Raw genomic sequence first — 24,090 nt, 5'->3', positions numbered from 1 at the left:
TCAATTACAAGGGAGCAGGGGATACGTTTCAGGGGTTATTACTATTCCAACAATAGGAAACAGTTTGCCCTTTAGAATGGGTAGATTTGCAATGAGGAAGATGACATACTTCAAGAAATATCTTCCTATTGTGATATGTTTTATATTCCTCAAAATGCTGAAAGAAAGAGGATAAATTCTCAGAAAACATTTAGAAACATTTAGAAAATGTAACACGTGTAAGTTTTTTCTTGAGGTGCTTTTATTTTCTGATATAAAAATGAATGACATGTCCTCAAATACAGTGACTGACTCATATCCTCCATGGCATTTCCCCCTAAGTTATGAGCCAACTCTCATCGCATGGACTCCAGCTGCCTTGGCCAACGCTACTTCATATTCAATACCCTGTCATTGTTCTCCCAAAAGCTATTACAATGTTCTTTCCCTCAAGATATTGATAAAGTTCTTCAGTTCTTTAAGTTTCCAGTATTATCTCTCGCTGCCAAAAGCCCTTCCTTTTATATTTTAATTTCTTGATATTTTCTGATTACCTCTAAAAAAATAAATGTAGGGAAACCGTAATACTACCTGTGTCTACTAGAAGAATAGTACGAATAGAAAACTGACCCCAAAAAACTGACCATAAAGAATTATGAGAAATAGTCCTGGGTAAGCCAAAATCACCTCATTTCCAGAAGAAAAGCCCCTTTCCTGTGATTGGTACTCACTTGTTCACTTGAGTTATAGGAATAAAGTTAGTGCTCCATCCATATCTCACACCCTTAAAAATATTAAGGTCAGCTATATTGAAGACTCTATAAATCCATGTGTATATATATATAATTTGTGTTTATATATATATAAAAAACCTCCATTCTAAGGATCTTCCATTTTCTCATCCACTCCCCATAAAATAGAACTCTTAAGTTCTTCATTAGGCAAATTTTCCTCTTCTTAGAGACAAATACTCTAAAATATTTTAGAATTTAATATTTAGAAAAGGACCTGTAATCCTTTTGAGTTATATGCTATCCATAACTGAATGTAATGGTCTGAATATGACCACTCATCTGGAGCACAGCATTTCATATACTAACTCTAGTGCAGATGCAATCATCCCCTGGACAAAATTTCCAGCTCTATGATTATTCCATTGAATACTGCCTGACTCATTGTCAAAGCCCAGAAAAAGCTTTTGCTAGCACTCATGGACTGCCAACTGCATAAAGGCAATGTTCACTTTAGTATCCCAAATCCAATGATCCTTTTTGCTAACAGTATATGAGTGATGCTCATTATGTTCATATCTTTCTTCAAGAAATGCTCACTTGGAATAAAAAATATTCATTGCTATTTTCAGGAAGTGAGAAATACAGTCGTCCCTTGGTATCCATATAGAATTGGTTCCAGCATCCTCCATGGATACCAAAATTCATGAATACTTGAGTTTCTTATATAAAATGGTATGATATTTAAATATAACCTGCACACATCCTCCTGTACATTTTAATCGCCTCTACATTATTTATAACACAGTGCAAATGTTATATAAATAGTTGCTATACTGCATTATTTAATGAGAAGAAAAAAGTATGTACATGTTCAGTACAAATGCAATCATCCATTTTTTGGCAAATATTTTCAATCCACAGTTGGTGGAACCCACAGATGAGGAACAACTCTCAGATATGGAGGGCTAACTGTACATCTGGGTGTTGAGGATGGCACCATCACTTTTGGAACACTCCCACAGAAGCCAGCAATTGATGGGTGGATTTGCTGGTAGAGTAACAGTGACTCAGTCTCAATTTCTTTTCCGCCTTAAGTGGCAAACATTTACACAACTTAGAATTTTCCATTCTCATGGTCAAAGTGATTGTACCAAGGCTTTCCCAGACCTAAACTGCAGTGATCAAAGTGACTTGGCTCCCATTAGACTGTTTCTCTTTGCTTAGCAATATGATCCCGCAAGAATGAATGCCAAGGAGGAAACGAGGAAATCCAGTTTCTTTGTACTCTCAGCTCATTTACCATTTAATTGTTTCATATTGGCATCTTGAATAGTTTCTGTCTTGCAAAATGAAGTCGGACCAAAATATTTCTGAGGGCTTTTCTTGCTCTAAAATTCTCTAGTCCTATTCAGCAGAGCAAATATTTACTGAGGACTGGTTGTGTGCAACAAGGAGTAGGGAGAAATTGTTCTGCATCATGGAACTTCAAGACCATTTTTACATCCTCATTCAAGCTAGCATGTCTGAGGTTATCCCACATCAATCCTTGGGCCTCTTCAGAAGTAGAGACAGAGTTCTTGGGATAAATTCCTAGCTGGATTTTCATTCCTCCTGTAACATCAATGATAGATGATGGATCAAGAGGAGCCTATATCCATAGTAAAATGAAATAAAAATGGAAATTTACTCACTGAGTGTGAAGACCATCCCAGGCAGTGATAAGGGATGGGCTCCATGATTAGGTCACAGATAAGGAGGATACTCCTTTCTGGAGATCTATTTCTTATATTTCTGTCTACAAACTATTATGTCCTTCTTGGAGGAAAAAAAACCATTCACATAACTCAGCAACTTGGAGAACCTGAAAGAAGTGAGTTCAATAATGTGTAAAGCAAAAGGCACTTTCTCAAACAACCTGATTGCCTTCTGGCTTCAAGTTTTCTCCTTCCAAATTTAACTTGGGGGTTCAAGATTCCCATCCAGGGCTGGCTATATAATTTGTGGGACTCAGTGCGAAATGAAGATTTGGGATTCCTTGTTCAAAAAGTGGAGGAAAGTATCTTTAGGTAATAAAATATAAAGGTTTCTTTTAAAATATTTTATTGTTTATAAAACACTATAGAGTTTATAATGATACGTATGCAACAAACTTGCAAATTGCTAAAAAAAAACTTGGCATCATAATTTTATATAGTATAGTGATAATACTTTATTAATATATGTTGATTAGTCATAAGAGTTTTCTGGTTCACTATTTGACAAATTAATTTAATAGATTGACAAAATGTATATTTTTTTCAACTTCATTTTTAAGTGCTATAATTAAAAGCAATGTCAAGTGCTCCTAATGAATGCAGGGTTGCAAAAGGAATTTTTATACTTTCTAACTTTGAGAAGAATATTTCTGCTGATGCAACTAATACTGAAGCTCTTCAGAGTATTTTATATACTGGGACAACATTTGCATCAGTACCTAGTCAATTAACTTGAAATATACATTTTAGTAAATCTAGGGTTGATGTTCCCCATGAAACCTTTTTTTACAACAATTTCATTTTTCAAACAAATTAGTTGTATGTAAGTCTAAGTTTAATTTTAAATGTAGATTTATGCAGCAGCATTTTAGTGTTTCTTCTAACATTTTCTGTAACTTGTGGAAGTCATTTAAGATACTGAAAGTGGCTAAATGATTGTGCATAATTCTCAATGCTTGTTTATATACATTCTATCATTGTTTCTCCAAATCTAAGGAAAACTAACTTTAAAATATCTTTTGTTTTAATATTTTATTGTCCAATCTTCACATGAAAATAGTGGGTTTTTTCCATCAAGCTACTGTCTTTTCATTTAATTTATTTCTAAGTCTGAGGATATTCACTTTGTAATGTTGCAGCAATTTTCAAAATTAGAGTTTCCAAGTTTTTTGAAGGATTCTTCAAAATTTCTCAATTACTGCAACTTCAATACTTTATTGCAACATTCATGTATACCCTTTGATTTTGCTGGCAAAGTCTACTGCAACCCACTGTAGATGTCCAGGACATCAGATAGCCCAGAGTGTGCATGGGCACTTTGAATGACCCAATCAACAATTACCCTATTGGGAATATACCCGGAAGAAATCAAATCATTCTACAAAAAAGATACCGGCACATATATGTTTGTTGCAGCTCTATTCACAATAGCAAAAACATGGAACCAATCATGCTATCCATCGAAGTTGAACTGAATTTTTAAAATATGGTACATATACACAATGGAATATTATGCAGCCATAAAGAAATACAAGTATGTGCACTTCAGAGCAACTTGGATGAATTTAGAGTCGATCATATTCAGTGATCTATCACAGAAACAAAGAGCAGAGTACCATATGGTCTCACTCATGAATGGACCAAAAACAATTTTCATAATAATATAATAAAGGGATTGGCATTAGTGAGAAACTGCCAGGGGAGGAGGAGTGGGGTTGACAGTTGAGGGAAACTGCTAAGGGAGGTAGGGGCACACCTCATCAACAAGGGTACCTGCGTAACTAACGTTTATATACCTAACCCTGAATTGTATTCTACATGTTTAAAATTTTAAAAATTTCTAATGAATAAAAGGAATATTTTTGCCTGTGATATATGTAAGCACCCTATACAATTTTATTAATAGAAATCATTTGCATTTTGTGATTCTGGACAGTCTTCTGTACTGGGTAGCTTAGAATACAAGTTCTGATGTCAGACCCCCTGAATGGAAATCCTAGGCCAGCTTAGCTAGCTTAATCACGTGAGCTCAGGAAAGACGCTTGTGGTCTACAATCTTCAGTTTATTGAAGTGCCAGATGAGGAGGAAATACCTATTTACAATGTTTTGTCAGTATCTAGATAACATATGTAATAAGCTAGATAGAGTCTCTAACACAGAGTGACATTAAATATTCTTAAAATGTGTTTGTTATGGGCTCCAGGAGTGAAAGTATGTCTACGAAAAAATACACATTCTCTCTTTCCTTTTCCTTGAAAGTTGAACCAGCTGCAATTAACTGAAACACTGAGTCATCTGTTTTCTATTTGTTGACCAGCATATATTTTTAAGCCTTTTTCATCACTGTAATTTATGTGTAATTCATCTATTTCTGCTAGGGGATTCTGTTTTAACAGTACATTGGATCCTGACATCTTTATCAGTTATTCCAGTGGTTCCATAGCAGAACATATTTTGTGTCAAGGAATTTCTGGGAGTAAAAGGGTAGGAAAACACACACACACACACACACACACACACACACACACACACACACACACACGTTAAATGACAGTCCTTAAATGTCTAATTTTAGCAGAAATCAAACTATAACAGCATAAATCAGGAAACCCAAAGTTGTGCAAATGCTGCTGTGGGGCCACAAGCCTCCCTTGTGGAAGGGGTGGGGCTGCAGACCCAGCTGCAGTTTGAGTCCAGGCTGCAGACTGCCTGGGAGCACTGTGCCTCCGCTGCACAGAGGTAGGTGCCTGAGTCTTCCAGCTGGGAGGCTGTGATGTGTAGGGTACTATAGAGTTCCTTAAAATTCACTGTCGACGTCAACCTTCCATTCTGCTTCATCCCTGAAGCCAGGAAAAACAGACTGATGAGGCTGCCCCCAGGATTCTGTCGGAACCACTGCACACTGGTCGCAGTAGCAGAAAAATTGCACCTCAGAGTAGGGCTGGTTCCTTCCTGGAGTCTCAGAACTGAAGGGCTCTGGTCCACCTGCACCCCTCTAACCCCTGTTAGAAAGACAAAGACAAACACATGATGTCACTGGGGAATCACTGATGCAGTTTTCACATCTGTAAAATATTCCCAAGAAATATTCATGAGGAGTAGGACAGACCAGGAGCTTGATGTCAACCCTCCCTTCCCCTTTCAGCTGTGGAGCGCTTCCCAGTCCCCCCTCAAGATTAACCCAACTCACAGCAAACCTGGACCCACAGAAGTGCCAGCAAAGTCCCCTGTCTCCTCTCCATGGCTCCTATCTTTCTTGCAGTGGTGTCTTCTCCCCTCCTCTGAAGAGTGCCAAATCTCAGGTCCAAACTTGTTCTTACAGTTCATAGGTTCCACCAAACTCACTGAGCACCAATCACACCTGAGCTGTATTGTTCATCTTCACAGGAAACTCCACCCACAGTGGCCCAGTGAGACTACACAGTAATCTCTTCAAAATTGTGGGTGTGAACACTGCAGAGAGGTAAGATGCAACATTTCCAATATCTGAAGATATAAGTAGTGCTTTGTAAAATTAGATGCTTTATATAAGAGATGTTTGTGAGACAGTAAGTGAAGAAGGGGATTATATGTCTAAGAAGAATCCATGTCTCAGCTGGGTTAAGTAGAACCTTGAAGAAACACAGGATTAGTGAAACTCGTTTTTCAAATTGCAGGGAGGAATACAGAATTTGATAAATCCGTTGTGTGAATTCTGATAGGAGAAACCTATTGGATGGCTTGTGTTATGTCATGAAGATATAAATACAATTCTTAAAAATCAGGAGATTCTAGAAACTCATGACATATGATCACCATCTGCATAGAAAATGTTTTCAACAAAAGTTTGGTTGGTTAAAATGAAAGTAGGATATGCATTAAAGTATATCCTGATTTGTGTTCTTCTGTTTCCTGCTTTTTTCCAGTCCTTTTCCCATACTCTGCAGGCCCACAAAGTTGCTCTGATCAGGCCACACATTGCTGGTCAGATGAAAAATATTGTCTTCGCCCTTTTCCTTCTATCTTCTTTTTATTTTTCTCTTCTTTTCTATTTATTCTTGTTTTTTCTAATCTGAGAGAAGATAAGATTGGAAATATTAGATAACAGGATCCATTTCAGGAATTTTAGTCATCAAAAAAGATTTTTGTTTATTTAAAACAGGTAATGGAAATGTTTTCTATTGATCTTTAATGTTCACAATGCCCAGTAAAACTCGTTTCCTTATCTCTGTTCAGAGAATCATTCTGACAATGAATTTATAGAGATATGGGTCCCAACTTATAGAAATAAGATCTCCAACTTTCTGAGATTTTATATAGAATATCAGAACTGAAAAACTGAGATAAACTTTACACAAACATCCTCTACACCCTTGCTTTCTGTGATTTGACTGGTTCACCCTCTGGTATCTTCTCTTAACTATTCAACCTTCTGGGACCATCGGAAAAGGTCTTCATTTCTGGTAAAGCCCAGAGAGTCCCTTCGTGAACTGAAACCATCAACCAAGACCACTTTGGACCAACTAACTCCTTAGCAGTCTCACAACCCCAGTTTCATTCACTTCATGATTTCTGACAAAGGAAATGCAAATAGAAAATTTTAAAAACTGACTAGATTGAAGAAGTGTTTAAAAAAGTACCAACTACCACTTGTAAAATGCCATTTCATAAAAATTAATATCTTAAAATAATTTGGCAATTTTCATCTTGTGCTATTCATTGATTTCTGTAATTCAGTTCAAAATAATTTCATAATCATCCATTGAATTAACTGTAAGTAAGCAACTTACGAGCATCTAACATATAACAGGAGATGAGACGCTGGCTTACTGTCTACTGGAGCAGACAAAAATTTGCATACTTAAATAATATCAAAGAGTAGAATCCCAAAAGGAGTATAAACTAAAAGCTATATAACCCCAGAGGTGGGAGAAATACTATACATGGGGTGGTTAAACAAAACTTTGCAAAGAATGTGGCCACTTTCTCCTTTACCCTTTTCTCTACAAGAGCAATAGGGAATATGGATAAATCGATATAATTACTTTTATGAGTTTTTATTAATTTTAGGAAAATTAATTTTATTAATATTAGGAATTTCAGTAATATATTAATTATTAAAATAATAAAACATCACATATAGTCTTAAGTTCCTTTAACCACCATTCTCAGTTCTGATCTTTTCATCAATCATTACCCTAATTCTTTCTCCATCTTAATACTGGCATTAATGTTACCAGACATTTTACTATAGATTTATATGCACATGCCAAGTATGAAACAACATTTCACTTACAATCTCTTATTTAATACAATATGATACATTTTGTACATACTCCTCTGTAACTTGCTTTATAAACTCAATAATAAATTTTGTAGGTCTTATTATTTAACACATGTAGGTCCTACTGCTGCATTGTATAGTATTCCATGTTATAGACATACCATTTATATACTACTCTTTCCCTTTCAATGAATACTTAAGGTCTTGGGTTTTTAAACTATGAAATACACCACTGCAGCAAACTTTTTTGGAGCATACTGCTTCATTTCCATGTACCCATGTTTCTCCTGATGCAGAGAGTAAGAGCAAGAGAAGGGATCCACGTGTAGTGGAAAGCACTCCAGGCAAAGGGAAGATCAGGAGCAAAGGCTCTTAGGAAGAAGAGAGTGAATTCATGTTCCAATTATTGTGTTGGATGGTTTTCTTTGTAATTATTTTTCTTAATGTGTGTTGCAGCTGTAGTTTATCAGTTTAATTGGATAAATCCTCTCTGGAATTTCTGTCCTGATGTATAGCTGATGTGTAGTTTCTTCAACCAGTCACTAAGGTAATTTTAAATATAGTAAGTCAGCTAGAGGGAAAGTACAACCAAGGAGAAGGAGAGGAATATAGAAGGGAAAAAAATGCTACAGAATAGCTTGGGCATATAAAAATATATAGGCGGGTGGTTTAAGGGCACTTGGATTAAGACCAGAAATACACTTTATATTTTCTAAATCAATAGAGAGAGGGGGGAAAAAAACTTTATCAATGCAACAGAAGACAGACTAAAAAGCAAAAAAAAGTCAAGTGTGTGCCAAGCTATACCAAAATATTAGAAGTGAGTCCAAATACATCAGTAATCAAAACGTATATTAAGAGATTATATGATTGAATAAAAATGTAAGGTCTTGCTGCATGCTATTTAAGAGACAAACCTAAAAGAAAACAACAAAGAAAGCTGAGCATGTAGGATGGGATGCTTCTGCTGCCATGTGTGCCAGGACTGCTGCTTCCTTCCTCATCCTGAGCACACCACATTTCCCATGGCGACGTCCCAGAACGTCAGTTCTGCTGAAGGAGCAATAAAGGAGGAGTGCGAGAAGAGAGTCACGAGTTAGGCAGCTAAAATATCTCTTGCAAAGGTGAGAGCTGAGATAAAAGGAGAAAAAAGACAGAGGTAAAAAAAAAATCAATATTTAGCTTTGTTTTTTTTTTTTTAAAGAGAGAGAATTGGGAAAGAAAGGAAAACTGGCAGAAATAAGAAATTTAGATTTAGATGAAGAAAAAGATGAAACTGAAAAAGAGGAAATTCCATACCCTGATATAGCAGAAGAGAAAGAATCCTAGTCTGAGTAATAGCCTTTACATTTGCATCACTGGTCCCTCTGCCTCTTTTTTTTTTTTTTACATTTGGATTATATTATGAACTATTTATAAATATGTGTTTCTAATTGCTTTAGAAGCACAAGTAAGAAAAGACAGGAAATCCTTGTTATTAAAATTATGTATAATCATCCAGCATACCAGAAATTATTAGAATGTTGATCAAGGGAGGCTTCGATTGTCTTGTTTATGAACTTCACATTTGTTTCCTTAGAGGGTTATTATGGGCTGAATTATGTTAGGAATTCCAAAATTTATATGTGGAATTCCTAACTCCCAGTACCTCAGAATATGACTGCAACCGGACATAGGGCCTTTAAAGACAAAATTAAGGTAAAATTAGGTTAAGATGGGCCCTAATTCTCCTCTTATGTTCCTATAAGAGGAGGAAAACTAGAAGCAGACAGGGGCACACTCGAAGGAAAGGCAGTGTGAGGACATTGCTATGCCATCTGCAAGCCAAGGAGAGAGATCTCAAAGTTGAAATTAACCCTGCCAAAACCTTGTTCTTGGACTTCTAGCCTCCAAAAGAGTGAGAAAATAAATTTCCTTTGTTGAAATCACCCAGGCTGTGGTATTTTATTACAGAAGCCCTAATAAACTAATACAATTACCAATTTTAATATCCTGTTATATCAAACAAATCACAAAAATCAATCGGGAGTCATAATAATAAATATAAAATATCTTCAACATTTTAACACTCTACTTTTTTTAATCAAATTTTTTATTTTAAAATTGTGGGGTACAGTTAAGAGTTAGGTATACAAATATGCATTGTTCAGGCACACTTGTTGATAAGGGGTGTCTCCCCGTCCGCAGACAGATATTGACTACCGTTAATCCCAACTCACTTCTCCTCCCTACCCCTCCATAGTTTCCCGCCACTGTCAATCCTTTTTTTATAGTATTATGATAGATGTTCAAGGTCCACTATATGAGTGAGAACATGTGATACTCAGATCTTTGTTTCTGTGAGAGATCACTCAGTATTATAGACTCTAGTTCCATCCAGGTTGCTGCGAAATTCATGACTTTGTTCTTTTTTATGGCTGTGTAGAATTCCATCGTGTATATGTACCACATTTTTTTAATCCGGTCCTCTTTTGATGAACAGCATGGTTGGTTCCAAGTTCTTGCAGTTGTGAACAATACTGCAATAAACATACCTGTGCAGGTATCTTTTTGATAGAGTGGTTTGAGTTCTTAAGGGTATATTCCCAGTAGGGGAATTGCAGGGTCATATGGGAGGTTGATATTTAGAGATTTTAGGAATCGCCACACTACTTTCCACAGAGGTTGCACTAGTTTACACTCCAACCAACAGTGTAGAAGCGTTCCCTTTTTACCACATTCTCTCCAGCAACTGTTATTTTTTGAGTTATTGATAATTGCCATTCTGACTGGAGTTAGGTGGTATCTCGGTGTAGTTTTAATTTGCATCTCCTTGATGATTAGTGAGTTTGAACATTTCTTCATGTGTCTGTTGGCCGCTTGGATATCTTCCTTTGAGAAGTGTCTGTTCATATCGTTTGCCCACTTTGTAATGGGGTTGTCACAATCTGTCTCCCAGGCCAAAGTGACATGACACACTCACAGCCACCACAGTCTCAACTTGCTGAGCTTAGGCAATCCTTCTGCCTCAGCCTTCCAAGTAGCTGAAACCACAGGAGTGCGCCACCATGCCCAGCTAATTTTTGTGTTTTTTTGTTGTTGTCTTTGTTTTGTTTTTTTATTACAGAAACGAGGTCTCACCAAGTTGACCAGACTGGTCTCAAACCCCTGGGCTCAGACAATCCTCTTGCTTCCACCTCCCAAAGTGCTGGGAACAACAGTGAGCCACCACTCCTGATTGCTAGTTTTGATCAATATCTAAAACTTTGCTAAATAGGTTATGTGGGAAACAGCAGCATATAATGGTCTCTAATTCAAAGCACATGGTAAATCCTGTAAGACACAACCTTACCCTTTCAGTATGTTGTCTCCCAACTGGCACTTCAACTGAGTCTTTAGTAAGCTAGTCTACCCTTCAGTTAGGGCAGTTGATTCTATGTGGTAGGATATGTAGTAAGACCCATTAATTAAATGAAAAGTCAGCATTTTTTTTAATACTCAGAATTATTAATTTTATTGATAAACTTGGGATTTCTACATTTTTAATATAATTCTTTGTTGTAGGAGTTTTCTCATAAAATTATATAACCACATAATTAAATAACAAATTGTTAATAAAAAGAAAGAAGGGAGGGAGAGAAGGAGAAAGATTACTTTGATTTCTCAGGCAGAGGTGAGGTAGAGGAAGATGGGAGATGTTCTCTTAGCTGCTTGGGGTCCTTGGTGTAGAAGTTATTTTTCTCTAATACCCAGCCTGAGTTCAGAATCAAAAGAAACTAGCAATTCTCCTTCTCATACCAATCTGCATAAAGTGCCCACTACAGTCTCTTTGGGCAACGTGGCTGAGTCACATGAAATCAGTCATCTTAGTGGAGGTAAAAGAAAGTGTGGTGTAACAATATGAAGAAAAGGAGAAAGTGAAGCACAGGACACTAAAGGAGCATGCATTTATTATTTATAATTTTTTCTCCACCGCCCATTTACCTTCCTATACACCCCCAGCAAACACAAAAAACACACTTTTCACGTATAATCATATCGTTATATCCTAAAAACTACTTTTTATCTCCTGGTTTGCCATTTAGTAAGGTGTACCATAGATCACAATCAACTTAGTCACTCTACATTTTGAGGGTTCCTATGCATCTATACTCTTGCATATTATTGAGTGAGATAAATGGCAGCTAGAAAGCTTCCTCCTTCTCCTTTTCCTTTTGCTACAGAGTACTTGTTAGCCTCCAAGGCTTCAAGCATGGAAAGAATATCAATGCCTGCTATATAGCTCTTTCCATCCTAGGCAGAAGAAAGTCATAAATTTATACTGTGTGCTAGTATCCACTGCAATTTTTAAAAATATTTCTGGCAGAGTTTAGCATTGCTAAACTCACCACATGATCGATTATCACAATGTTAGCTTGTGAGACTCAATTTATAATATTTCAACAGTAAAATCATATAAGAACATGGTGAAAATGATAAATAAAAATGTCAGTAGCTATAAGAAAAAAGTAAAAAGGATTATATCCACAAATTGCTGATGTAGGCTTGCAGAATTTATGATGCCAAATAGAATAGGAGCTACTTTTATGACTGTGAAAAAGTCTCTGGAGAGACACTGATGAATTCTCAATCTTCATTCTCTTTCTGCACTATTCTTAAATACTTGCCTGAACTAACATCACCATGACCGTTTTCTCAGCCCTCCACGATTCTAATCACTGTTGACTGATAATTTTACAGAATCTCTCCTAAATAAAAGTACTTAAACTCAGAAAAAATATTCTGATGCATTGTGACTAGCACAGTTAGATCCAGGAAAAAAACTCTCAAGAAAATGGTCTATGAAGAGCCAAGTTGACAAGAAGACAAACTTGCACGGAAAGAACAAGGGGAATTATCTTTTGTTTTCTGAGTCGGTTAAAAGAGAAAATAATATATAAAAACCCCATTTCTTCAAGATCACGTCACAACTCACATAAAGGGCCCCTTAATGCCGTCAACTTCAAGGCAAATCCTCGAGGTCCTGGTTGTTATGTGGTATGAAGACTGCACTTGCATCAACTCAGTCCCCTTCTCCTCATCTGCCATCATATAACTTTCAAAATACCACAAGGCGAGTTCTTTCATCTTTGAAAACTCCACTATCATGGTTGGTTTGTGTTCAGCTCCCCCTGCAGTCCCAGGCACTGTGGCACTGAGAACACAGAAGTACTTAGCCGTGTCACTCCAAAGCACAGAGGGTTTCCTCAGGTTGAAGGAAGATTTGCTCTTCATAAATTCAGCTTCAAATCCTTTAATGCCTTGAACATGGATGTCCCCTGAAAAGGACTTGAGGAGAAGCTGGAGGCCTTGGCCAGGGTACTGGACATACCAGAAGAGATAAGGTGTTGCACCATAGGAATAGTTGCATCTCAACTCCACAGATGCTCCTTCAGAGACAGTGACATGGACATCAGGCTGGATCACAGACTGGGCTCTGGCATCTCCTAAAAAAGAAAAAAAATCAATATTGTGTTGGTGAAAAGAATACAGCAGACTTCACTAGGAAAGTAAGCATTTCTAGGCAGAATCTGTGGAACTAGAGGCCATAAAATATATTTTTACTCACTCAGGGAAAAATGTATCCCCAGGAGTGGGATGAACATCAGGAACATGGCTGAACAGTGGAAACGCTGCATATTCTTTTCTAGATCTTTCAGGAACAGACAGGAAGGTGACTAGGAACACCAAGACCATGGAAAGAGGAGGTGAGGAGAAGCTTCGGCTGGACTAGTCCCTAGCTTAGATAAAACTATCAAAGCTGCTTAATGAACCTGGTTGCTTTTTGACTTCTAATTGTTATCACTTGTCTCTGCAAAGAACTCCAGCTGCAAGGAGGAGGAACTGAGCAGTTAATGATGATTTTCTACAGAAGCAAGGTCTCTAGTTCATACAGCATCGCCCTCTGGAGGCCAGGTGCAGAACAAAAGCTTAGCACAACTCAGCGTGTCCTATTTTCTGAGATGTATCAAAACTTCCACATGTTTCTCCCTTTTCAAATCTATGATAGTGTATTAGTCCTAGAGTCCATTAGAAATGGGATATCAACAACAGATGCTGGCGAGGATGTGGAGAAAAAGGAACACTTCTACGCTGCTGGTGGGAATGCAAACTAGTGCAACCTCTTTGGAAGACAGTGTGGCGATTTCTGAAAGAACTAGAAATTGGCCTTCCATATGACCCAGCAATTCCCCTATTAAGCATATACCCGGAGGAATTCAAATTATTCTACAAATCATACCTGCACACGTATGTTTGTTGCAGCTCTATTCACAATAGCAAAAACATGGAACCAAGCATGCTGCCCATCGAAGTTGGACGGGATTTTTTTAAATGTGGTACATATGCACAATGGAATATTATGCAGCCATAAAGAAGGACAAACATATGGACTTTGCAGCAACTTGAATGGATTTAGAGTCGATCATACTCAGAGATCTATCACAGAACAAAGAAGAGAGTACCACATGTTCTCACTCATAAGCGTGTCTTGAACAATTACAATACTATAAGAAAGGACTGGCAGTAATGGGAAACTGTCAGGGGAGAGGGGTGGGATTGGCAGTTGAGGGAAACTGCTAGGGGAGGGAGGGGCACATCTCATCAACAAGGGTACCTGCATAATCAATTTTTGTATACCTAACCCTGAATTGTACCCCACATCTTTATAATAAAAAAAAGAAATGGGATATCATGTAAAAATAGAATAACAAGTTACTTCACTGAGAAACTAGTTTTTTTCAAGTATATCAGAATTTAAATGTGAGTCCATGAGAGTTCTTTAGAATTGGATCAATTGCCTCAAGCTGAATTTTGGATGGTTCAGTGTTACCATGGTGTAGATGGATGATGGTAGAGATATTTTCCCCGGATGGTAGAGGCTAAAAATCCATAAAATGAGAGTAGTGCCTCTATGTGACTAATAACAAGATGCATGAATGGGAAAGCTTTTCCCCTAGGGTTAGGAAAATACAACTACAGAAACCTCTGGGGCTAAAGGAAATACAACCACACCAAGTGAGAAAACTGAAAACATAAGAATGGAGAAATGCATTGTTTTCTCTGTGATCAATGGAACCCTTTGACATAGTCATAATAATTCTTTTCTTTGATTTCAAAACCCGGTTCTGTCCCTGAGTTCTTCATTCACTTGTTCTTGCCCGTAGAGATTGTCTTTCACAAAGATTTTGTAAGGCTGAATTTTGTAACTATATAGCCTTTGGTGGAATGTTATATTGGGAATATATAGCAATTTTTAATGTGCATGTGCCCAATAATAAAGCCACACAATACATGAAGCAAAAATCGACATATCTAAAGAAGAAAACAGACAATTGTGCAATCAGCAATTGATAAATCAACTATATCTAAACACTATCAACCATTTGACAATTGTAGAAAACTGTATCTAACAACTGCAAAATAAGCATTTTTTTTCAAGTGTGCATGATACATTCATCAAGAAAGGCCACGTACTAAGCCATATAATAAGTCTAAATAATGTGTTTTTTGACCACAATGGTTCTTTAACTTAAGAGTTAATAAGAAGAAATCTAATAAAATCCCAAGAATCTGTAAGTTAAACAAGATATTTTAAGAATTCATGAATAAAGACAAAATCACATGAAAGAACTAGAAATTGACCTTCCATATGACCCAGTAATTCCCCTATTGGAAATATACCCAGAGGAACTCAAATTATTCTACGAAGAAGATACCTGCTCACGAATGTTTATTGCGACTTTATTCACAATAACAAAAACATGGAACCAACCATGTTGCCCATCGAAGTTGGACTGGATTTAAAAAGCGTGGTACTTATATTATGGAATATTATGCAGCCATAAAGAACAACAAATAATATGGACTTTGCAGCAACCTGGATGGATTTGGAATCTATCATACTCGGTGATTTATGACAGAAACAAAGAACAGAATTCCATATGTTCTCACTCATAAGAGGAACTTGAACAATTATAATGCTATAAGAAAGTGATTGGCAGTAATGAGAAACTGTTGGTGGGGGTTGGAGGGGGTGGGATTGGCAGTTGAGGGAAACTGCTAGGGCAGGGAGGAGCATACCTCATTAACAGGGGTACCTGCATGATCAATGTTTGTATACCTAACCCTGAATTGTACCCCACATCTTTACATTAAAAAGAAAAAAAAGAATTCATGAATAAAGACAAAATCACATTAAAAATTAGAAAATATTTTGGACTGATTGACAATGAAAATATAACATACAAAACTGTGAAAAGCAATTAAGCAGTATCTACATAAAAACTTATCGTTTTAAATGCTTATATTAGAGAGAAAGAAAAGACTAAAATCAGTGGCCTAAAGCTCTACTATATGAAGTCAGAAAAAGAAAAGCAAGGTAAACCCAGACAATCAAAGAAGACAGCTTTGGGGGTTGGGGGAAAAGCAGAAATCAACAGGAAAAAAAAAATAGTGAAAACTAAGAAAGGACCAGGCTGGTTCTTGGGAAAGGCTAACAAAATCGACATATGTTTAGTTTAACTGATGCAAGAAAAAGAGAGAGAATATAAATTACTAGCATCAGGAATAAGAGAAAGACATCACAGCAGATCCTACTGACATGCCAACAAATTCATCACTTTAGGTAAAATGTAAAAATTTCTTGAAAAATACAATTTACCAAAAGTGAAAAAGGATAGCACAGAAAATATGGCTAGCCCAATATTTATGAAAGAAATTGAAATCATTATCAAAATTTTCCCAGCAAGGAAACTTCAGGACCAAGTTATCCCAATTGTGAATTCTATCAAACATGTAAAGAAGAAACTGCAAGCAGCTATCTTTCAAAACATGGAAAAGAAATGACTACTGCTCAACCTGTTTTATAAAGTTAAACAGGTAGTTTAGACGCAGAGCCAAGACTCTGCAGGTCTTCAAAGAACATGTCTTTGTGCCTTAGTGTCCTCATATACACAACGAACATAGTGATACTTATATGACAATTCTTGAATCAAATGATACAAATCACATTGAAGGCTCAAAACAGTGGTAACATGGAGTAAGCCCTCCACAAGCTGGCATAGAAGTAAGTTCCCTCAGGGCAGTAAATATTGTCTGTTGGCATATTGCCTCATATAAACTGGCACAGTGTAGGCACAAATAACTCTTTGCTGAGTAATAAAAGCTGAATGTAAGAGGAGCTGGAGGTCTCCCAATACAAAACACATAAATTCATGTAATTACCTATTTTCAATCTGACACTTCACCTCTGTCCTCAGAATTATTTGGTGTCTGCCAAGCTATAGGCTGTTTCCAGAGAATAAATCTCTTGTCATATTGGGTGAGTGAGAGTTGCTGTTGTTCAAGGTGATGAAAGATGTGGGGAGATTAACTGCTTCTTATGAAGTCTTTTAATCAATTCTGAAGTTTTAGTCCCAACCATACCCTTTCATGGCACCATCTTCTCTCCGTATTCAAAAGCAAAATAATTATTGCTGCCTGTACCTGGGCTGTATTAAAATGGTGCAGGACAAATTGTGAGGCTTCGTCCTGGATTCCCCTTCTGCAAACTTTGGTTTCACATGACTCAGATCTTCTCAACCTTTCATCATTTTTACATTTTTTTCACCTTTTCAGATGCTGCTGACATTTCATCTGCTGTCTTTACCTTTTTCATTTTCTTTGTGCTCATAGAATTTTGCCATTTTAAATACCCTTCATGTCATTTTCTTGGGGGTTGCAAAGGAAGCAGAAGCAAACATATATGTTCCATCCGCCAAACTTAACAAAAAGACAGAGACTTTTTGTATAGTCATTTTAAATATCTAAAGTTGTTTTTCCATGTATGTAAATTATATATTTTGTATGAGTAGATATTAGCTTAACTAAATAATAAGACCTACAAAGGGTTCTCTGGGGGAAAAAAGAAAAAAAACTAAGAAAAGATAATCATGAAAAATGAAAGACTTAGATCAAGACCTCTTCAGTGTCAATAATGAGTTCAGTAATCTGCATAGTTGCATTGCCTATAGCCTCTGAGACAGTGAATCATGCATAACATCTTCTTACTCTTATTTTTTGTACTCAAGGATCGTTCTCAAGCAAAAATATATTCTGTATGGTTCAACAAACTGATAGACAAGGTCTGACATTAAGTTCGTGGACTCATCCTAGAAAAAGTGTCATATACTTCATTGCTAAATATCACTACAGTGTACAGAGTACTTTGAAGTACTTCCTTTGGGAAGCTATGCACCAATACCAGTGCCTAGACCACCCATCAAAACAATTTGAACTCTTTTTCTGGAATGTCCATCAGAGTTGTTGTCGTATGATCCTTGATGTCCTCAATGCCATCAAAATGTCTTCCTTTCAATATTTCCTTTATCTTCAGCTAAAGAAAAAAGTCATTGGGGACCAGATCAGGTGAGTAGGGAGGGTGCTCCAATGCAATTATTTGTTTACTGGCTAAAAACTACCTCACAGACAGTGCTGTGTGAGCTAGTACATTGCATGATGCAAGAACTCCTTTGGGACCGTTTTTGCACACACCTTTCTCATGCCAAGGTTTTCAGTTAAGGTTTTCCTGTGTCCCCATCGATGTTTGTTTGGTCTGCTGTGCTTCTCACAGTCAACCAACGATTTTGACACACAATTCAATGAATGTTTGCAGTGTTTTCATCAGTTCTGCTCATTGCTTCTCTTCAGTGAAACTTTCTCTCCCCTCAGAAAAACCATCCATTTGTACACTGCTGTTTTCTTTATGGCATTATCCCCATAAATTTGGACTAACGTGTCCTTGATTTCACTTCGACTCTTGCCAAGTTTAACAAGAAATTTTAAATTTGTTCATTGCACTAATTCAAGCTTCGCAATGGCACACAAAAACATGCAACAACAATAATGAATGCCACTCAGCAAGAGACTGTCACGCATCGACATGAACACAGCTGTGAGACACTGATATATCAAGGTTATAAAAGCTTACCTAGTTGTTTGTACAGTGCTGCCAACATAAGCACATGGTGGCAAGTTTATGAACTTAATTGTCAGACCTCATATGTTAAGTACCTGCAATATACAATTTGCAAAGACACCAAGGTATTCAATCCAAAGAATCTTCTTTTATGCCATCCTTACTTTTCTCATAGCCCTGGCCATTGTCTCCCACTCCATCTGTAATTCCCTTTCTGTAGAAGAAGCGGCTCGAAAGACATTGGGGAAGCTATGGGATTCTCTTCCATCAGAAGAGATGGATTCTATGGGATTTTATTCCAACAGAATAAAAGTTTTATCTTAATAGATTGTTTCTCCTCCAGACTCTGGACACTGCTTGTCTGTCTTAAGTAATGTCTTGCTGAGAAAGCCTTCTCACTGAGATATCACGGAGGAGGGAAGGTCTCTACAACTTTTACGAATGAGTCACATCTTTTGGAAAACACCAGTCTATGTTGCCATGTAATTTCCTGAAAAAGAAAAGTAATTTCCTTCTTTTTCCATATATGTGGTCACATGTAGGAGACTCTCTCCTCCTCTATCCTAAATATTTTTTTTCTTTAAGAACCTATTATTTCTTGGGCTGACGTTTCCCTAAGAAATTATCCTTTCTTGTCCCAGTTTGCCAAGGATACATTAAACATTGGCAACCTTATCTGTTACAGCTGTCTCTGTAAACACAATGGATGACCTGGGACAAAGTCAGGGGGATAGAATTTTATGCAAGGATGAACACATAGACCATTTCATTCATCTTGAGGTTTTATACTTTTTAAGTCACAAATTTCAGGCATGGTTGAGGAAATATGACAGACTCTATTTTCACTGTCACCGTTAAAGCATCTGGTGTAAGGCATGTTTACTTTTTGTTCTTTTGTTGTATTGTTAGAGTTGATATGAATGACTTTCACACTAAGTGCCTGAGGTGACTGATGGGCAACAATAGTGACAAGTTCCTGGTTCGTAAATCAGAGTGGATTACTGAGGCAGATACTTGGCACCCAGGACCCTCATGCTGCTCAGAGTTTGTGCTCAGCTCCCCCTGCAGTTCCTGTCACTGTGTCACTCAGAGCACAGTAGTACAGAGCTGAATCTGACTCTTGGACTGAGGCTTTCTCCAAGTGGAAGGAGGTGGTTTCTTTATTGTATGTGGCTTCAAAACCTTTGTTGCTTCCCTTATCATTGGCCTTTGCAGCTCTCAGAAGGAGCTGTGGACCTTCTCCAAGATACTGGACATACCAGAAAAGGGCAGGGTACTGTGAGGTTTCATAGGAGCAGTTTACTCTCAGGAAATCCCCTTCAGAGAGGAGCACTTGGCCTTCTGTCTGGGTTACCGAGTCTCCATTGCTTCCTTCTGAAAAATAATAATGATGATAATAATGTTAGTAACGGTACAAGTTACCTTAAGCATGATCTGAGCTGCACGCCTTGGAGAAAATTGTCCAGCATAAAAGAACAAAAGACTCGAAGTACCATTTTACTTACCAATCATTAAGAGTAATATAATCATTGTTCCTGGGGAAGAGTTCATTTTTACACTCCCTGGTGTCCTTGGGTCTTGACTTCTTGAAATGAGGAAAGGTTAAGGTCGCAGTCAAGGATGAATGTGAGTTCAGAATTAAAGCAGTAAATGTGTATGTGTTAGGAAGATGCACCCCCTTGTGGACAAGACACTCAAATCAAAGGCTCTGTAGCCTGTTCTCTAAAAAGTAAATTCTATATCCTGACCTCTGGCTTTTTTTTCTAAGACATCTGTTAGCTGTTTGATGATCCTTTGTAAATCTAAATAATTCAGTATTTTTCATAACAGTATGTTTTCCCAGCACACTCTCTGAAATGGACACTTTATACCATGACATTTCTGAGAAGAATTATTTTACTTTTTCTCACTTAGCTGTTTTTGGCCACCCTGTGATATACTGAAATACCATATAAGCAAATTTTTGGATAAAATCAGAGCAAATGTATGATCATTAGCAGTTGATTTAGGATGGCAAAAATGTAAACTTAATTTTTCACTACTGTGTTCAGACACCCAGCAAGTGGTTAACGAGTATTTCTTGAATTTTTAAATAAATGCATGAGTAAATAAATGATCTTTGGTTGAGGAATTGCTACTACTTGAAATACCATTTAAGGTATCAACTGTAAGAAATGCAATTTAATAAAATCTTTTCAAAGAAAAAAGATAATTCTGTATTGTTTATACAGATAGATATATAGATAGATTTAAAAGTTTTTTTAAAAGTTAACTCTTAGTATTGAAAACATGCTGTAATTAAAGTTGTTTAATCCCTATACAGTTATCTGGCATCATTTTTTTCTCCTTTAGGATTTTAATGATTCCCAGATAATGTGATCAGTCAGTGTACATAAGATAAAGTGTTCTGATACTAAACTTTTAATGAAAATGTTGCCCTAGTATACATTATCCATTATTGGCCAATAGTCTATCCATTGACCAATAGTTATTTTTACCATAGAATAGGATACTCAGATGATATCAATTTGCTGCAAAAGATCAAAGAATAAGCTCAATCTCAGCTTCTAGGATTAATGGAGACATGTCTGCACTATAGCAAGGATGAAAATTCTTGTATACAAGAGTTAATTGATGAAAATTCTTGTATATAAGAGTTAATTGATGATCAGCTTAAAAATAGAGATGTAGGCTGAGCGCAGTGGCCCAGCATGTAATCCCAGCACTTTGGGAGGCCGAAGTGAGAGAATTGCCTGAGCCTGGGGGTTCGAGACCAGCCTGGGCAACTTGGTGAGACCTTGTCTCTACAATAAATAAAAATAAAAATAAAAAAATAAGCTGGGCATGGTGGCTTGCATCTGTGGTTCCAGCTACTTGGAAGTCTGAGGCGGAAGGATCAACTGAGCCCAGCAGGTCAAGGCTGCAGTGGCCATGAGCATGCCACTGCATTCCAGACTGGGAGACAAGAGTGAGACTCCAATTCAAAAAAAATAGAGCTTTGAAGTTCTCTCTACTTACTTTTAAAATCAAAATCTTCAGAATTAAGATCCTGAAAGTTAAAAATCTCCTCAGGTGGTTTATGATGCAGCCAGAGCTATACAAGTTTACAAAATAATCTTTAGGAACACTGACCAAAGTGGACAAGCAATGTCTCAGTGATGCACACCTAGGTCACCAAAGGGAAAGCCTCCAATCCACACAGATGTCTTTTTAAGGCAGTGTCTCTGTCATCTAGGCTGGAGTGCAGTGGCATAATCAGAGCTCACTGCAGCTTCCACCTCCTGGGCTCAGGTAATCCTTCCACCTCAGCCTTTCAAGTAGCTGGGACAAAAGGCACATGCCACCACACTCAGCTAATTTTTTTTATTTTTTGTAGAGACAAAGTCTCACTATGTTACCTGGGCTGGTCTCGAACTCTGGGATCAAGCAATTCTCTCACCTAGGCCTTGCAAAGTGCTGGCGTGAGCCACTGATATCTGTGAGACTGGGCGCCGGAATCATTAAAACCATTTTCCTTAGATGGTAGTACTGAAGCCATGGTAGCTAAAACAAATACTGCTACAACTTATAGCAAAAATCTCTGAATGTTCACAGAACAAACTTGGTAAGAAAGATGTCTTTCTTCTGTCAAGCCTTACTAATATTTGTCTTGAACACAAGCCTTTTCGTTGTGCTTCCTGGAAAGTTCACTCTCCATGAATATCGATTTTTTTTTTTAAATCGTATAAAAGACTTGTCTTCTGGAAATGACTTTTTGAAATGAAGCTATTGGCCACCTCTAGAAGCAATACCAGGAGCAACACACTTCCACATTTGATCAGTGGGTTAGAGGCTATGGAGCAGAAGCCCATGAGAAGGAAAAGGTTTTGTGCCAGACTGGTCAAATTTAGAAGACATTTTTATATTCAACCATCGCTTTGTGTTGTGCATTTTATTCCTCACTGCTGTATATATTGCTGGAAATGCTAAGTTTTGGTTTTTTATTTTGTTTTGTTTGAGTTGTTGTCTCACTCTGTCACCCAGGCTAGTGTGCAGTGGCACACTCACAGCCACCCAGCACCGACCTACTGGGCTCCGGCAATCCTTCTGCCTTGGCCTTCCAAGTAGCCAGAACTACAGGCACGCACTACTACGCCCAGCTAATTTTTTTTATTTATGGTAGAGACAAGGTCTCACCGAGTTGCCCAGGCTGGTCTTGAACCTGCAGGCTCAGGCAATCCACTCACCTCGGCCTCCCAAAGTGCTGGGATTACAGGCTGAGCCACTGAGCCCGGCCAGTATTTTTTTTTTAATGTCTCATCTTTCTAGATGTTCTGAAGTGCCTGATAGATGTCAAAAGTAGAGGTAGTAAAAGAACAAGTTTTGCAAATTTCTTTTTGTTAAAACTCATATGAAATGTTGTTGTTTGGTATCATGGTGTGGGGGGATGGTCAAACCACCTCTTGAATAATACACATTATGTTTGTGCACTGGTTTGGGGGAAGGGAGAGAAGAAGGAAGTACAAAATTCTATGCCAGTGTGCTTATAGTGAGGCAATATCAACTATCACTCCTTATGTCTGTGCATTATGTTTTATTTATCTGTGTATATAGTATGTATAAAGGATAATAATTTACATCTAGTCTTTCTAGATGTTAAAGAGGTTGCCGGTGTATGACATAAATGGAGTGAATAAATTCATATACTTTGTACATTGTGCTTTAAAATTTTGGAGAAAGATTGTCTTCTGAAAAACTGAGCATTATAGTCCAACAGGATTGGCACAGAAAGGAGGGGTTCTAGGCCCGAATGCTCCTATTTAAAGGACACTTTCAAATTATAACTTTTGTTAGCAGTTCAATGCTACTGTGTGTATAGTGGAAAATGTAAGTCCTTGTTTGAAAATCTAGTCTTTCTAGATGTTTAAAAGTGTACATTGTCAAGGGATTGGCAGAAGCGGGAAACTGTCAGGGGAGAGGGGGTGGGATTGGCAGCTGAGGGAAACTGCTAGGGGAGGGAGAGTCACATGTCATCAACAAGGGTACCTGTATAATCAACATTTGTATACCTAACCCTGAATTTTACCCCACATCTTTATAATAAAAAAAGATGAAAAAGTAAGCTTTTTTGTCTTCAAAAGGGCTGGAACAATTTACATTTTCTCCTGGTAATGCAAAAACAAAAAAGTGCCTCTTTCCCACATGGACTGTTCTTAAAAGTGCTTTGCAATCTTTTCAGTGCTATGCAAATACAAGTTATTATGGTCAGGAACATTTTCTGAAAGGCCCCACATCAAAGGAGTGGACATCCAAGCCTCTGAGTAGCTAGTACCATCCAGAGTGTTCTACTGTATGTCCTGTCTTTTTCTAGGAATAATGTTTTTGGGCTTAGATCCTAATTTTTT

The 24,090-nt window shown here is 37.4% G+C and overlaps 1 gene segment (V, D, J or C); it reads right to left on the bottom strand.

The window, feature by feature from the left end:
- Positions 1-12,681: 12,681 nt before the first annotated feature.
- LOC103249971 lies at positions 12,682-13,375 on the bottom strand. The segment is given in 2 exon segments: positions 12,682-13,196; positions 13,319-13,375. Coding segments are annotated over 2 exon segments (561 nt in total).
- Between the last annotated feature and the right edge of the window lie 10,715 nt (positions 13,376-24,090).

This window comes from Carlito syrichta, unplaced genomic scaffold (assembly GCF_000164805.1).
Source record: "Carlito syrichta isolate Samal-C Ts95f unplaced genomic scaffold, Tarsius_syrichta-2.0.1 Scaffold124793, whole genome shotgun sequence".
In the NCBI taxonomy this organism is placed as follows: domain Eukaryota; kingdom Metazoa; phylum Chordata; class Mammalia; order Primates; family Tarsiidae; genus Carlito; species Carlito syrichta.
The sequence above is the reverse complement of the archived record's forward strand: the minus strand, read 5'-3'. Positions and strand labels throughout refer to the sequence as shown.